The 17,994-nt window shown below is 38.9% G+C and overlaps 1 protein-coding gene across 6 annotated transcripts in view; it reads right to left on the reverse strand.

The window, feature by feature from the left end:
• Window positions 1–17,276, reverse strand: part of ENAH (enabled homolog (Drosophila)) — a 48,862-nt gene extending 31,586 nt beyond the window's left edge. For 5 of the 6 annotated variants that reach the window (XM_010159412.1, XM_010159410.1, XM_010159409.1 and 2 more), the window contains exons 1-3: window positions 17,115–17,276; window positions 15,498–15,675; window positions 4,267–4,351 (exon numbers count right to left, since the gene is read on the reverse strand). In XM_010159412.1, coding sequence (XP_010157714.1) covers window positions 4,267–4,351; window positions 15,498–15,675; window positions 17,115–17,246 — 395 coding nt within the window. In that variant the 5' untranslated portion in view covers window positions 17,247–17,276. Of the gene's footprint in view, window positions 1–4,266; window positions 4,352–4,705; window positions 4,718–15,497; window positions 15,676–17,114 lie in introns of all 6 variants that reach the window. The other variant, XM_010159407.1, reaches the window with a different exon arrangement.
• Between the last annotated feature and the right edge of the window lie 718 nt (window positions 17,277–17,994).

A 17,994-nucleotide genomic window follows, 5' to 3' on the forward strand; every position in this document is an offset into this window, starting at 1 on the left:
GGCTATGGGAAATCAGCAGAAACCAGGCTCCCGGAACAGGAAGTGATGGGCAAACTCTCCTTCCTTTATTATAGCTACATTGCTACTGAATTGTGGGGTGGAGGGTTTTTTCCTTCAGTATTTACACATTTTCAAAATGGCTCAGGAATTATGTATGTAATAATCACTAATTTGCAGGGAAGAAAATATAAATTCTTTATCATAGTTAAAAACTAAAGGTTAGCATCTCAGAAAATAAAAAAACACTTTTAATTTGTAAAATAAAAAGAATTCCTCTGCCAGTAAATAAGAAACAGCTACCCTTCTCAGCCGTTGAACTTGCACTTAGCTAAGGCTAAGAAGCCTTCCAAAAGGTGTTATGAAAAACACCCCATACCAATACTTCTAGCACAGTCAGACACCAAGTTTTCTTTAACAGTATCATCCCAATCCAGGCAATAAACTAAAACTGTAAGCAGACTTGAAGTATTTAACAGTTAGAAAACCCACTTATATTCCACTGTTGCATTTCACAAGCTTGTAAAGTTTTTGAGTACTTACGACAGAAGTCGGTCGAGTTTTGGTCCATTACGTCCCTGAAGGACAACCGGCGGCTTGTATACCCTCATTATTCCTTACAATCTATACACTTTTCTCTCTTTCTGGTGTTCTCGGTCTCTTTATTTATGAAGCAGTGATGATTTTGAAGTTATTTATAAACATCAACTCATTAAATTCCCAAGTGTCATATTAGATACCAACTCAGTGACTCATATCCCTGACAATCTATTTACCATGGCTGGAAGAGAAGGTAAATTTACATGCACGAGTAGCACACACAGGCATGCCATGAACTAATCTTATATTTTAAAATAGTATTTGACATTAACTAACTCCAAAGTTATTAACAAATACGTATGTCAACTGAAGTTGGCTCATCATCAAACAATCAGTGGAATTTATAAACTCTGCTGGACGAGCACTTTGACAACATGAAAAATAACCTGTGTAACAAAAAATCCCTTCATTTCTGAGGATTGAAAATGGAAGCTGGAGTGTTTCAAAACTTGTTATTGCCATGCTTGAATGAGCAGAAGTTAAGGAAGATTACAGTTACCTCCAAGCACTCCCTGACAGGGTGAGCATACACAATGCATTAAGGTTTCTTAAAAGACCAGGTAACACAGTATGAATTCACAAAACAAAATTATTTCATTGACCACCTTATGTATAATCTTGGCCTGATAAAAACCTCAGCGTTTCAGATGGCACATCTGGTCCTCGTGGCTATACAGACTGTCATCACTGCACAGTAAACAATGCAAATATTCAAGCAACAAGCTGGGCAGCAAAATAAACAAAGTAATGTTATCACTCTAGCACTTCCACTATTCTAAATCCTTTCTAAAACAGAGAAAAATCTCTGAACCAAAATAATAGCTTTTTTTGGCAATGATCCAATTTAATTCCTCAGCTCCCAATTTCCAAGATTCTCAGGTATAAGGCATCAGTTATAAAAGTGAAAGAAAACATGAGATGAGTTGAAGAGCTCTCCTGAACATGCCCTTCTTCACCCGTCCCTCCTCTGGCAAAAGATTTCTGAGGAAATGTTTCGATTTGTGCGTAGGAACACCCTGAAGCTACAAGCTACCTAATTTAACTTTGAAATTAGTCCTGCTTTGAGCAGAGAGTTGGACTAGATGACCTCCAACAGGGTCGCTTTTCCAACTTTAATTTTTATGTAAGCTGATTTTTCTCAGGCTTAGAATAATTGCAAAAAAATGTTTTCCTGAACTCAACATGGGAGTCGGTCAAAGACTACTGAATCCAGGTAGGCTGACAGGGAGGAACACGCGACCAGCACTTAAAAAAAAAAATCAAGCTACATCTTAAACAAACCCCTCACCCCACAGGCACACATTTCACGAGGAATTTAGTTCCCAAAGCCTGCTTTCTACCGATTCATCACAAACCCCATGTTCCTTCCTACGCAGTAACATTTATTCCCTTCCCGGGCATTCCCTGGAGTCCTACTGCTCCCCACAGAATTCAGTTCTGCCCACACTGCCTCTGCCCTTTACTGAGGCTGGAAATGTCACCTGAAGATACATTAAACGCAATACATACCTAAACCTTTTCTTCCCAACTATTTACTACTCGACATTACTGTAGTAAGACATTTGTTATTACAGTCTGAAAGCTGGAAGACAAGTTCTACAGAAGAGAAGCTCTAGCTTAGAGTTAATTGAACTGTATTATATCCATCCAGTTACAGTAGTAAAGAAACTGGAGAAGCATTTGTGAAATGTTTTAAGAAAATTACATGTTCTTCTCAGGCTTAATGACACAATGGCAATAGTGTTTCCACAGACAATCTGGCTAGCAATATGAATAAACACTCATGCCAGTTTTCTGTCCTTTTCTAGGGGAAAAACAAATCAAAACCAGGACCAGACTTCAAAGAGGACATTATAATAGACGAAAACAAGTAGAGCACACTGATCAAATGAGAAAGTGAAGCTGTAAGAATGCCATCTGATAGTATGTCCTTTACACACAGACATTTCAAGAGACTTGCAGAGTTCTTAATATGGGACAGCATTTTTTTCCTAGAGAGACATCTATCTACAACGCTTTTCTGAAAGGTATTTCAGCATTATAAATTTCAATTAATAGAGCCTTCTAAAGGAACAGACAAGAAACAACAATATTAAAAGCCACTACTGTAGACCAGAAAAAATATCAAAAGATAAAAAGCTTTTTAAAAGACTATCAAAAGAAAGGACATAGACCTTTATCAGAACAGCAACTTGCACGTGAACACACAAGACAGATTTCTATTGAGCTTCTTGCTATTTGTCTTTAAAAGGCGGACTTTCAGATAAAGCAATCTCTGCTCAGATTTAAGAGCATAGTGCAGAACAGACGGACAAGTATGACCAATTTTGATGTCAAAACTTGTGTTCAACACGTATAGTTAATCAAATGTATCATTAATTTTTTCCCAGTTAGCAATCTGGTTCTGCTCACCTTTGCATAAACAAACTAAATGCAAACTATCAAAATGGAAAAAACTTCAGTGCCAATTAGACCCAACATGTTAAAATATTTTTCCAGTTACCACTGAATGCTATTAAGTGCATTTACACCACCTATCTGGACCACTTCCTATTTATTCAAGGATCCTGTTCCCTGCATCTGTACTGCATGTGACCTAAATTGCTCCCAGCATCCTTTCTCAAAGGGAACAGCTAATCTCCTGGGAGTATTTTGATGGTAAAATAATCCAGGACTGCACCACAGGCAGTGTGCTTGAGACAGCTCAAGGTCTCCTTGTTTTCACTTAACTCAGTCTGACAGCACCATCCTGGAAGAGTTTGCTCTTTGATATGCCCATATCCCAGAACCTATACCCACAGCACTCGCCCATACTGCCATGCAGCAAAAGCGGGAATATGGCAACTAGAAAGTTTGTTCCCAGAACTTGGGCACATGATTGATACGTTACGATTATTAAAAGGAACTGAAACAAACACATATGTTAAAAATGCTATGGGCCTGAAAAAATATCGCATAGGTCATGGGACAGGGTACAAGTGGCTTCACAGTGAAGGGAACAGCTTAGCTTGCAGGAGTGCCAGCTGGTCAGGGGAATATGGACTACTCCATGTGGGCAGCACATACATAAGCAGCACTGCGACGGCTGAAAGCTAAACTACTAAAGGTTCCATACATTTATACAATAAATGCAGAAAATGAGGGTTTTTTTGCTAAAGAACTAATATAGTGTAAAAGGTGAACAAGCTTTCCAACACAATATTTTGACCTAGTGCATCCACATTCAGGAAGAAAAATTGTTATTCTCCATAATGATTTAATTTTCAACTTGTAAAGGTTAAAACTACCTTTCTTGCTTGCTGCTTTGTTCCTTATAAGCATCTATCAAAATCTGAAGACACATCAGTCACTGGAAAATTAGTTTGGTTGAAAATGACAGCAGTGAAATTTTCCACAGCTTCCCACCCAAACTTCAGTTCTTTCTGGACAGGCCAGTAGCAATTGCACTGTTTGAATGGGTGGAGAGCATGAACAAGGGATGTAGCTACAACCAAATCAGGAAAGCTGCACTACTGAAAACTGCACGCACAGAATTAATCTCTTGCTTTAGGAGAGCATTTCGAAGTCCCTGACATTTAATTTCTAATCATGTAATTTCTTATCATCATAATCTAAGCGAGGAATTACTATGTTCTTGAACAGAAGAGCAGTTCACTTATAGTACAGTACCTTCTCTGGATTTCCAATTCTTCTTGTGATGGACCATTCTGTACTTGAGAGGGAAGCTGTGAATTCTGTCGAGGCAATGTAGGACCTGAAAGGAAAGACACACCATAAATTAATGATTTGAAGTTTTACTATGCAAAAAAGTACAAAATCAAGGCAAAAGGCCAGCCATCACATGACATTATAAGAACTGCTTACTTCTGCTTTTTAAGCCAAACAAGCTCAACAACATAATACAGCAAATAAAAACTGCAACGAATGTTACCTTACATATTTACAGAATGGATTTTTTTCACATGGATGAAAAGGTTTCAGAAATGCAAAATAAATTTTATGTACGATGGAATTTGACAAAAGCTTTGAAAAGCACTCCAAGTCTCTTAAAACAATGAACAAGTACTCTTGGAGGAAGAGAAAAGGCTCAGAAAATGAAAACACTCACCTAAATAGAACACTGGAAATGGGGAGGGGGGGGGAAAGGAAAAAAAAAAAGAACAGGAGAAAAAAACATCAGAAGCTTATCACCGTATTGAGAGAAGGAAGATAAAGTTTGTTTCCACAGGTCACACCAAAAGTCACGCAGATTTTAGCTCATCAACTTGACTTTCCTTTTTGGATATGTAAGTATTGCGTCCAAAGGAACGGAGGCATACAAATGTACAAACTGTGCATTCTGCTAAGCACAAGAAATGCAAGAGAGACGGATGTGCAAATTCATCTTTGACTTTTACTGATGGGCAATTCTGAATCATGTTATCTTTCAAGTAATTGCACATGCAGGATCTTTCTTCTAAAAACACACAACACGTTTTCCTCACAAATGTATTTACAGCACAAAATTATTTAAAAATAATTAACAGGTGTGAAGAATGAAGAGGTGTGGAATGGAATACAGTAGATCATGAATACATTGTTTCTGCAAAACTGGGCAGTAAATCAGGCAATTATTTAGGCTACAACTACACTCAAGATTATTGAATTTATAAGCAAGCAGAATTAAAACCAATTAAAATGCATCAAGTTCTGAAAAGATCCCAAAGGAAAACAGTAATTTCTTGCTGAGATTCCACCAAACTCGTTAGAGTGATGGAGTTGTAATGAGATCTCTCCCATCTCACATATCAAAATGTAAAATCTGTTTGCCATCTGAACTTGTGAAAGTCATCCAGGAACATGAAGGGTCCACGTGTGATATACTGAGACATCAAGGACATGCGATCTGCCTCAGACTCGGCAAACAAGTGCCCTGTTCAAAGGCTATAAAAAAAGATTTACTCAAAAGAGCACTGTATTATTTCCACTGTGATCATAAAGACAACGAATCCTGAAAATTATAAAAGCATATACTCTCTGCTGTACCCTACAGTTAAAAAGCAATGTAAGAACTTCTGGAAGATAAAAGCAGGAACTGTACAACAGAGCTTGCGTCTTCCCTATTTAGTCTTTTCAGCATGTGTTAGGTACTCATACCTAAGTACATGATGTTACTCTGGATGTATTATTTTTGCTTGGATTATCTCCAAGAGATATGCACAAATATAAATTGATATTACTTTTAATGCAAAATATTTAACTGCAACAATAATTCATAATTATCAGTAAGAAGAAACATCTGTCATGTTGCCCATCTGGAAAGCTTTTCTGCTTGAAGTCTTCCAAAGTCACACATCCTCCTCCGTTCCCTCCCTGCGTGACAGGTGGTAGGTAGGTTTTATGCCCATTAAGCCATGAGCACAGCTCCCAAGCAGCCAGGCTGTTTGCTGTCCGCACCGCACTGCAGCCTTTCATGGACTTTCAGGAGCGGACACAATCCAGGAGCAGCTGTGTCGCTGCTTAAAGGTGCTATATACCACTACTGCCTGCCTCGTCTAATACACTCGCTTCCCTTGGATCTGCTGATCAAACACACTGACCTAACAACTACTAACAAAGAACAAAAAGAAGAAATAGTCATACTGTGGCCATTTAACACCCAGAACTACTTTGTACTGAAAATACAACAGAAACAAAACCTTCAAACTTTAATTTAATTTAAATACTCATTTATGAGTATTTAACAGTCTCTTTGAATGAGGTATTATCATGCTGTAGCAGTTGAGTTTGGACTGACACCCTACAACCCTTCTGCCAGCATCCCCCAACTCTTCCTTTTGCTAGCACCACTGCAAACCAACCACCTTCACTCACGCTGCCTATTCAAACCAGCCCAGCTGTCAGAAACCCCGTTCTCAGAGCCTCAAACTTTGTTCCAGAGCACCGTCTGCCAGAAAAATCCCGTTCTCCGTAAGTTCTGCAGAACACAGCCGGCAGCAAGCCAAGCTAGCGCAACCTGGCCAAGCCACGCCAGTGAGCTGCGTGCTCCCTTTCACAGCACGACATGCCAGAGAGCCAAACCCAATCCCCTGCTAACAATTAACATGGCTGCTCTGGTATTCCTTATACATTTCTGCCATTAGGAAATGCAACCTGAGTATACCAAAGGCTTTCAAAAAAAGACAAGTTCAGCTACCAAGTTACCTGGCCTGTTCTCTGACAAATTCCTCTCTGCAAGCACAGACTCTTCATAACGAGCTGTTAACAGACACTAGCAAGTTAGAGGTACATACCAGGTGGAAAGTAGGTTTTATGCTACAAAACACAGTTTTTACAGCAAGCCAAGACCACCACTTTGTTGTTAAATACAACCATGTGGAGAGTGGGACAGATGGCATAATAAATACATAAGAGCTAGCTAATAAAAGCTCTGTCAGACGCTCTTGAACACTTCAAGATACTTCAGAAACATCAGTCCCCAGGAGAAACATTCACAGATACTGCCTGGGGAGAAAAAAAAAAAAGTCTGCTCCTTCTACAGGATCAATTTATCGTCAGAGACCGGTACAAGCCAAGTAAGAGATGAGGCTGAATGGTCAGATACTTCGGAAACATCAGTCCCCAGGAGAAATATTCACAGATACTGCCTGGGGAAAAAAAAAAAGTCTGATCCTTCTACAGGATCAATTTATCGTCAGAGACCGGTACAAGCCAAGTAAGAGATGAGGCTGAATGGTCTAGTCATTCTGAGTTTTAAGGAAAGCCTAACATCTTTCTGTTTCTGAAAAAAGCACAGATAGTACACTCCCTGGCACCCTCGGACAGACAGAGGACATAATTTCATACTAATCTGTTCAGCAGCCATTCCAGTTTAAATGCTTCCTGGTTTTCAGCTTATTCTCACTTTTGTATCACCCTTCCTCTCTGAGGGTTCAGGCAACTGTGTAATGAGAATTGGACTGAAAATCCAATGTATTAAAAGTCCCAGGGGACAAAGCCCTGCAAGAAGTGTTCTCACCCACTATATCAGGACCAGCTCCGGATCTCCATCCGGTCACACAGACAACTATGCTGGCAGAGTTCAGAAAATGCCATCAGACTGCTGGGGGCTGCCTTAGCCACATTGAGCACCCCCAACATCACCTTTTCAAATCACAGAGTTGTAGTTCATCCAGCTCAATTTCATTTTCTCCTCCCACTGACTTCTCACCTCCTTATCTCCATTCAAAGCTGAATTAATTCCAGTTGCAAAACACTGTGAAAGTATAATTAGCAAGTTGGAGATAGCAACACATGGTTTCTCCTCCCTCGATGCTCTATGGTTCATCAGTTCCTTCAATGTTTGCAATTACGTTGTCTGGTTTGGAGCTTCACGCTACGCTCCCACCTCTTTTAATGTCACCTGCCTGGCTGACACTGAGGATACTGCATTCCTATGCGAATAGCCCTAAAAACCCCTGAATATCTACTCTACGAGACCAGAACAATATATGTACAATGGTTATACAATGAGCAACTATAAGTATTTTCATTTAGCTGGATCAGGCTTGCTTGGGAACTGGTAAGAAAGGATTTGTGAAGTGTTTTTTTTGGGGGACCACTGGCAGTCAGATCATATGAAATCTTCCTCAGAACTCTGCATGGCCTAGGGTTCAAGGAAGTCAAATCATGCACAAAAAACCTCACTCCTGTAATTACTGTACTGTTCAGAGTACAGTATTACAGGACAAAATCCAGGGTCTTTTTTTCAAAAGCTAGTACATCTCAAAAAAACTTGGGTCAACTGTGACACGAGAATTTTAGTTTGAGGTCAAGATATCAGTTTTCCGCCATAGAAACAGTTTATATAAACAACTTAGTAATTAAGAATTCCCACTCTTTCAATATCTTGGTATGTTAGTGCCAAAACTAAGCAACATTCCAATTATGTAGTCTGATATTCAAATCCAAGTATGACAGACTTATCAAAGGAAGAATGGATTGAAAGCAGACAGCAAGTTAATTTATATAGGCATATGCTATAAAAATAAGCATACTGACTAATTATAATCTTTAGAAAATCTTTTCATTAAGAAGAACTTGAGTATGCGTCCTAAGCAAAAAACACAGCCCAGGCAAGAGTTTAAAACCTGAGCAAAACCACCAATTTCTGTCACAGAATAAAATAACTTGGGGGGGTGGAGGGGAATGACACCAAAACCCCAGTGTTTTTCTTAATGCTTAAACGTTTTCTGAATGAATGGAAAACAGGCTTTTTCAGAGATGTATGCTAGGAAGTAATAAGAAAAATAATTACGGTGAAGTAACCTTTTTGACTTTTCCCTAGCTCCTTGTCCTCCCTTTTCGGAGCCTGTCCTGCCCCACGACATTACAGAACGAAGCCTGGGGCGACTTGCTAACAAGCCTTCAGCAGAAGCAAAGCGGTACCACTCCTCCAGACCTGGACTTAGATTATGGGTTTTGAATCAAGAGTATGATGGTCAAAAACCAGGGCATTAACAAGTGACAAAACAGTCTTCTAGTACTTCTATTTTGGTGATTGATCTTCCAGCTAAGACTTCTCTCTCTTTCAAATATCTACTTCCTCACACACAGCCACCAATTTCCTAAGTACCTTCAACTGCGTTAATTTACTCACCACTTTGACAGTTTTAGCAGAGTGGTAACTAGTTTGCATTTTCTATTCTGAAAGAAAACGCCTTCCATTTCACTTCACAGTGTTATCTGACCATAGTAATAAAAGGGGACAAGAACACCCCCCCAAAAAAAAAAAAATCATTTAAATACATTTGAATTGGAGTAGAGACAAGGCTCCAGCAGCACCTTGGAAACAGTGCTGATAACCTGGTGCTAGGCTTGGCTCAGCACTAGGCTTGCTGGGTGACCTCCAGCTTAAGGTTTCCTTCTGTCACCCTTTTATGCAGAGGGAGACAGCAGCAGGGTACTACAGTTGCCTAACGAAACTGCAATATCACAATCAAAAAAACAAGTATCAAAAGTTAAATATATCAATACCTTCTAGGGCAGAACATTTGTTAAACTTAAAACACATTAAAATTAACGTAATTCTGTGTATGTTTGCCATGCAGCTGCCAAATTCTAATGAAATTCTTTGGGTTGCCCACCCAAGCTTTTTTAATGCTTTCATCTGATACAACACTAATCCTGAGGAACCACACAAATCAGAAGTCCCACACAGGCAACCCCCTAGAATTGCATATACCTGAAAATGCAGCAATTCTCTCTTCACTTACCAACACCACAACTAACGCTGATGATGCTTTTAATAATCTTATGTGCAATTAAAATGGAATGGAAGTATTTTTTCCAATGAACAGTTAAAATTTCCTTTAGGTCAATATTTTGACATATAAATCAGGATCAGCTATTATCAAATCTAGTAACTACAGAAAAAAAACTCTTTAATCAATCCCACATCTACAAGAAAAAGAAAAAACTTAATAGCAAAAATAGAGATACTATCCAACTTCTGACAACATGGGTAATAACACCACATCATGTTATTCCCATTCTGACAGGGAGTGCTGACAGCCTGCTCCAGAGGCTTGCCAAGAGCAAAGGTATAGCATAATTACTTCATTGCAGCAGAATAATTTTTCTCTCAGAACAAGTTTTAGCATGACATGAGCCAAAACCGTATGAGCAGCATCTGAGATCTCCCCTGACCCCAGCCCCGCAAATACACTTCCCATGTCAGTCTCCCAGAATCTTTACAGGTATTCCAATTCACTAACCCCAGTTTTTGTTTCAGTTTGCATTTCCCAGGAATACTCACATCACAGACTGAATGATTTAGTAAGTGCATTCCCCTGTCAGCAAGGATTTAATGAACTATCTTTGCTGTACGAGAAAGGACCGCACACCAGTATACCGCTATGGAAAATGCATGCACCTTTTTCCCAGAAAGGTTTGATTATTTAATAACCGGACAACCTAACTTCTAGGGATACTAATAATTTCAAAGAACTTTAACCTCCTGAAAAAAAAGGCATTTTTCTTCCACGATTAGACTAACAAGATAGGTTTTTTTGTTTCCAGGGTCCCCGTTTCTTTTTCCTCCTCCCCATTTTCCAATGAATTAAAGTGTCATCTAAGGCAACATTAGAACACCTTCACTGAAGCCATTCCTATCCTTGACATTCTATCCAGAATATCCCCAAATCTTTTCAAGAACCAATACAGAACTGTTAACAATTGGTACTAAAACCATCATGAATCTTACAGATACATAATTCTACTAGAGCGAGAACAGGCTTATTTACAGTTGTATGACATCCTTCAATTTTGTGCTGCTGCTTTCGCCTTCTGCAATGAACGAACACAAGAACCTCCTCGAATTCAAATTCCACATATATGAATATCATACTTCGTTGCTTGTTCTCTTAGCAAGGCTTTCCTGAGACGGAAGACAGATGCCACACGGAGCAACACCACTTCCAACTGAACCAGAAGGAACTCTTTGCAGCAAAATGGAGTATGACACCCCTTTGTACCTCCCATCTCCCAACACACGCTTCCCCTCCTTGCCCTTATTCCTTCAAAGTAATCCATTTTATCACACTGAGAATTTTCTCAGTCATCTAACTGCCCTTCACTGAGGCCTTTCTCTCATTCCAGAGCCACTCTGATTGCAACTACTTAATGCAGATATGAAAATTTTCTTTGTAATGCAATGCAAAACAATTGCAGAAAGCAGTCATTTTCACTTTAGACAATCAAGACCAATTAGTGAAATATCTGAACACACTGCACACAGCCTTAAAGCCAGAAATCCTCTTCAAAAGCCCTCTTAAACTCCTGCCATACTTGTCATTTGATAATCAAAGGTGTAACTTTTGACCAACTCAAACAATTATTTAGTGAAATGAGTACGTCTTACAAAATTTTCCCAAATGAGTGCCACAAACAAACATTGGTTCATTTTTAATACATCCCCTAAACAGCATGGGGCAGGAACTTGTGTCATTAGTAGTCTATCTTAATATTTCAGGACAAAGTGTGTTGTCTTTGTTTTATGTACTTGCAGGTGGGCTACAATCTGCTCAACTAGCCAGCAGGAAAAGAGGGTCTGGTTGAATAGCTACTAGCTAATGCAATCATTCAAATCAGCATGGAATGAAAACACTTTGGCCATTGCACTGATTTAAATAAACAGAGTCCAAGCACAACAGAAATTAGGATGATCACATGATCAGCACTGCAAATCGGCGAGAGGAAAAAAAAGAGGGCACATATTCCAGGTAATTTCACTGACACGGCAGCCATCAGTTCAGAGTCCTTTGAGACAAATCTGTACTGTCTTATTACAAGGAAATTGCCAGTTGTGAAGCCTTTATTCTACTCTGACTTCAAACGCTTCCTTTCTGCACTCTGAAGTCATCAGAATGACAGAAAGTCTTTGCCTCCACTAGAGGGAGATCCTAAATTAAACAACCTCGAATTATGCCAGCACTACAACAGGTGAAGAGACCAACTGCACGCAAAGATCAATGACATTCTCCAAATACATCCAAGAGAAGGAGACTATTTTATTTTTTTGTAAAAGAAAGAGAGCTGTAAGTAACAGCTGATTTGCAAACCAGAAGGATGTCCACAAAAGAATCTTTAGTATTCCTCAGAAGTTGTATAGATTTCCGTGAACCCTTGCAGAAAGTTTAAAACGCATATACAGTTTTATGAATTTCTGAACAGTATGCTCAGCTAATATTACAACTGCTTTCCTTTTATGAACAAAATACAGCTTTAAATGACCAAGCTAGTAAAGTGCCAAAATGAGAAAAAACAACAGAAAATAAGGATACTGCCAGAATCAAACTTTAATTGTAAGCAATTCTAGAGTAAAAGGGAATCTATATAGGATTTCTTTATTTTACTGGAGTTGGAGATTCTATATGCTGTTTTATACACACTAGGAAACACAGCAATTTACATTAATTATCAGAGACAAGTTGTCTTCTTCAGGTACAGAGGAAGTACAACCCATTTCATAAAATGAAGAGCTATTATTAGAGCCTCAGAGGCAGTGATCTAAGTAAATATTCGGATATTTCAGACATGCTGGGAGGGAGTTAACACCACGGATTCATTTCTAGCTGAACTTTTAAGAAATTCTACCAGCTATAGAGAAAAGAAACGCACCAAACTGAGTAAGGAGCCCAATGAGTGTTTCTAAACTGCAAGCTACTTAGTACCCTATTTTCATTACAGAAGCAGGCATGTTCAGAAAAATCTTTTTTTACTTCTTACACTGCTACAGGTCAGAAAAACTAAATAAGATGTACACAACACACTGACAAACCTCCCAGCTGGTAAAACCCTTGCTGACAGCATTCTAACACAGATGTATTATGAACATTTCTGCTTAAACACTGTCTGGAAATGGTTTACAAAGCAATCCTATTTGCACAATTACGAAATTTTTTACAAGCAGCAGTGCAAAACTACCCATTTCAGACCTGCTGAAGCGACGCTGATAACGTTAAGCTTTGTTTTTATTTCATCTTGATGGAAGCTACAGCACCTATACGCCTGTGAAATAGGTAAGCGATAGCTCACCTCAAACAGCCACAGTCCCTCCTGGCTGACAGAAGGTACAGAACAGTTATTTCCTCCCGTGCTGATGGTGCCCACCGTTGGTCTGTCGCACAGCTAACGCATTTTGATATGCGCCTACTACTACCAAGTCAAATCACAGGAAAGAAACAAAGCGACTCTCTTACAATTCAGAAAACCTCAAGGTTACAAGCAGCCACTCTCAAACATAACTACACAACTTAACTCATGTCCCGGTCAGACCTACATCTGAAAGCCCTTACCACATCACAGGTGCTGGCTACAGTGCTGCAGTCTGCCTAGTTGGGTATCACAGTCATACTCAGCTCTCATTTCATGAGCCAAGCAAAAATCCACCTTATAACAAAACGACCCCCCAGTCACCAGGGATTAACAGGTATTAAACTGAATGAAGCAGACAAACTCAAACTGAAGGACCACTTCAGACATCAATGAAGAATCTACTGGCAGAATGATCTGGAAGAATTCACGATTTGGGATGAACAGAGGACTGAATTCTTAGTAGTGATTTTTAGACTCATTGCAAAGCTCAGCTCTCCTCCTCCTCCCCACAGCATTTAAGAAATTACTCAAGTGATTCAACAGGAAGAAGAGTTCTTTCCTCCTCTGGAATTACATTTGATTCTAGGCTACTATTTGAATGACGCTTTGTGTTACTGAAGTTACATTTAAAGAAACCCCTAAAAACAAACAATTTTAGTTTTATCCAAGTCTTTACAAACTGAAGTGGCATCTTAGTTCAATAAAATTTCTACTACTGAAGAATATAATAATGTTGTTAGCCCACAGACACTTTGCATAAAGCAGCCAGAGAACTAATCATTAGATAAATCACAATAATCCATGAAATTAAAAACAAGACACACTGACCAATTAAAAAATGAGCACTGTTAAGCCTACCCATGTCATTTCAGCCTCTCTAGTAGCTCAGTTTTAGTGCTCGGAAGAGGAGTTAAATTAAATGATGAATATATATATATGCATATACACATACACACTTGTTTGAGACATATTGTACCAAACTCTTCAAGTACAGGAACGGAAATAACATAAAACCCTCAAAGTTGTGATAATTACCACAACCAAGGCCTTTTCAGATTTTGCATCAAGTGAGTAGAAACCAACACTTCATGCATTCCCAAATGATGGTTGGGAGACAGATGATAAACAGCCAGAAAGCATGAAATGTTTACCATCAAGGAACCCTTAAGGAAAGGAGAATTGAGGGATTTAGAGGAGAAAACATCTAATTGGGAGGTAGAGAATGGTATACACAACTGGATTATTTTAGCTTGCTGAAAGACACCTTACACCTCTTGGTAGTGCTTACGTTTTGGCACTGTAGGTTGCATAACAGCATAAGCACTACAGAATGGATCATCCTCGGTCTAGATTGCTTAGTTTTAAAAGGTTAAGTCTTGAAACAAGTATCAGAATGAAAAGCAACTTGATAAAGTCACCTTTTAATGCTGCAGATGAGACAGCCCTAATAAGGTTATCTACAGCCTCTCTTCTACACAAGAGAAAGAAAACTGGCACAGAAGTACTATCTCTTATTACACAGGCAATGTTTAAAGTTTAATGAGGACAAAAGAATTCTATTTAGTTACAAGAACACAAAAGCCTCTTGAAGTCTTTTAAAAGAACTCCCTGTGTGTGTCCCAGTATTACCCTGATCAATTTGCTGTAGAGCTTACCTAGAATCTATCACAGACACCACCTGAAGACTGAAAGCCACTAAGTTTTCCGCCAGTGTTTCAAACCCTCTATGTCATCCTGTTCTCCAAACAAATTAAATGACAGATCTCGTGTCTAAATTAGATGTGCTCAGATGAATGCTACCCCTGGAACCAAGCTCTCCAAGGTAGAAAACTGTGTGGTATGACCTGCTAAAGACTATGATTAGAATTGTAAAGTTTGGAGGGGGAAAAACATTTTCATAATAAACCAGTTCTCAATGAGAAGGAAAAATACCAATACACATTAAGAACACTGGATTACTCTAGAAATTGTGAAACGTACCCTGATTAAGAGATACACATTTGTTGGTTAGGTGTTTTGGGTTTGTTTCCTTAAAAATGCAAAGTCATCGACTTTCTAGATGTAATAGATAAAGCGAAAACAGGTCCTCTTGTTAGAAATTGCATTTACACAGATGGCAGTCAAGTTAGCAGCAATTAGGCAGACAAAACACCCAAATAACTAAAATGGCTAGAGGCTGAATCATTAGAAACAAGACTCACTGACTTCTATGCATAAGATTTGAAATTTTTTCCATCTCTGTATGTGAACAAGCTTCAAATAAAAAAAAGTTAAGGGACACTTACCAGCTTCCTGTGAATTTAATACTTCTAAGGCATGCATCATGGCACTTGCGAAGACATTGGCATCCTCTTTGCTGCCAAAATTGAGACCATACACCTGCCTAGCGTCACGCCACTGGTGGAAGGTCTGTGTAGCCTGATTGTACTTCAGCCCTTTTGGAATGGCACAATTTATTACCACCTATAATCATAATTAAAAAAAAGAATGTTTAGCATTGCTATTTCATCACAAGTTTCAGCTTCACATAGGTTTTATTGCCTAACCATGTGGGTTCATTCCAGTCCCACAATCCACAAGACCACAATGTTGAAGCACATAGCCATTTCAATTTTAATTCCAATGCTGCATGAAATCAGTCATGAGAATACACAAGGGGACTAATGAGATACCTTATATCAAGTTTTGTAGCTTAAGCGTTCTCATTTCAAATGATGCAGTGATTTTTTTGTAACAGCAATGTAGTAATATCAACAGTTCTGACTTTTAGTAGCAGACTATATGATGTTATGATGTGAATATGCGTTCTCGTTAACTTCATGTAGTATTTGTCAGAATTACGTTTAACCAAGTTGTCGCCCTTTCACTGTGGCTGCCGCACCCCTGAGCCTGTCATGCAGTTCCAGTGGGCCTCTACTATACATCACAAGCTATCATTTTGCAAGATTGTTATGGCTCACACAAAAGGTGATAAATTCTAGCTAGCAGGACAACCATTTATTACAAGTCATCCACTAAGAGGAGCCCACTGCACTTGGATAACTATATCCTCTCATCTCTTTCCGTTGAATAATGGGAGACAGAAACGCATGTTTGTTCTCAGACAAATGCACAGAGATCATTTATTCTTGGAATAAGCGTTTAATGACAAATCAGACAGGAGATGATCAGTCTGTGTTTCAGATGTGTAATAAATGACCAAGAACAGACCATAAGAATTTTATTAAATGCTAGGAGAGAGGAAAACATATACAGCAGCTTTCCTCCAACAAAAAAGATTAGCTCTTTAACCCCACCCAAATTATCACAAGGCAGAGCATATTTCAAGGCAGAGTGCTAAGTCTGCCATTTGATCAAGATCTAATAACTTCTTCATCAAGGAAATGAAGATGAAATTTTTGTTGCTGCATTCTCGAACTCTCAAAGTGACAGATGATAAGTATAAGCAAATATCAGAAGGTTATTGGGTTTTTTTTTTTGAATGAGCTGATCTGGGGAGATGAGAAATCATTCATCCAACTTTTCATACTATAGGAAGAGCTGCAAGAGAACTGCTGGTACCTATGTAGGCTGCAGCTAAGAGCAGAAGAGTAGGGGAAAGAAGTTCTTAGGTTGACACAGCCTTAAAAAGAATCAGAAGGCTTCTGTGTACGCCACTAGACTTTGTATCTGTCTGTAGGAAGGAATGGTGAAGAGCACACGAGGACTATCGCCTTGGACGTATGTAATGGGCTTAGTGGGGGGGGGAGGGGAAATCACAATACAGTCTCATTACTTAAGTTCAAAATAAATTTGTTATTCACAGTTCCCATCATTTTACTGAAGACCTATTTCTTAATGTTAAAAAGAAATCACAGAAGTAGCTTAAGATTCCTACACCATATTTTCAGAGATTTGCTTACCTGATGATCCTGAATCTTCCTGCCCACTACTCTGAATGTGTTGTTGCCTGTGTGATGATATATATGAACTCTGCTGAATCCAGTTGATCCACCAGCTGGTACCCATTTCTTATTGGCATCATCGTAGACCATTACAGCAGCTCGTGCTTGGCAGATACTCTGTTCACTGTTAAAATACAAGTATTTTAGAGTAGAAAAAATTACTTACAGCAAATCATCATCTTTAAGGAGAAATTTGGGGTTCGGGTTGGTTTCTTTTTTTGTTGGTTTGGTGGGCTTCTTTTTTTTTTAAACTCAAAATGTTAAAGTAATACTCCTTGCAACTTGCTGAAACCTTTCTAAATACACCACCTCTGGCATTTTGACTTTTGCCTAAAAGGTATTCATTCTGAAAAGGTGTGGTCAAGACAAAAAAGCCTTACTACTAATGAAAGAGATCAAGAAGAGATTTATTTTTCTTTTTTCTTCTTTTTTTTTCCCCCACTTTTTGTTCCTGCAGCTTCCCCCACCCTTCTCCTCATCACCAACCATGAAGTTTAATTAAATGCCATAACAATACACAAAGTTTTCTGAAAAGACTGAAGAACAAGGAATCTGGAGTTGCAGGGCCTTCACACAGTTTACATTTTCCAGTGACAATTACTTCTACAAAAAATTAGGACTGGAAGGCCCTTGTTCTTTTTGACATACAGAGGAAAACACACACACGAAGTTCAGCACAAAAACTTCACATGGTCGTAAGTGAAATGCTTTTTGGTTTTGACGTATTTTACAACAGTTGACACCTAGATGCAACATCATCTCCCTGAGAAAAGGTTCTACTGATCACTGAAAAGCACAATCCCATCAGTAGCTAATCCTGATTATGGCAGTCATCTGG

Source organism: Eurypyga helias, unplaced genomic scaffold (genome assembly GCF_000690775.1).
Source record: "Eurypyga helias isolate BGI_N326 unplaced genomic scaffold, ASM69077v1 scaffold14469, whole genome shotgun sequence".
Classification (NCBI taxonomy): domain Eukaryota; kingdom Metazoa; phylum Chordata; class Aves; order Eurypygiformes; family Eurypygidae; genus Eurypyga; species Eurypyga helias.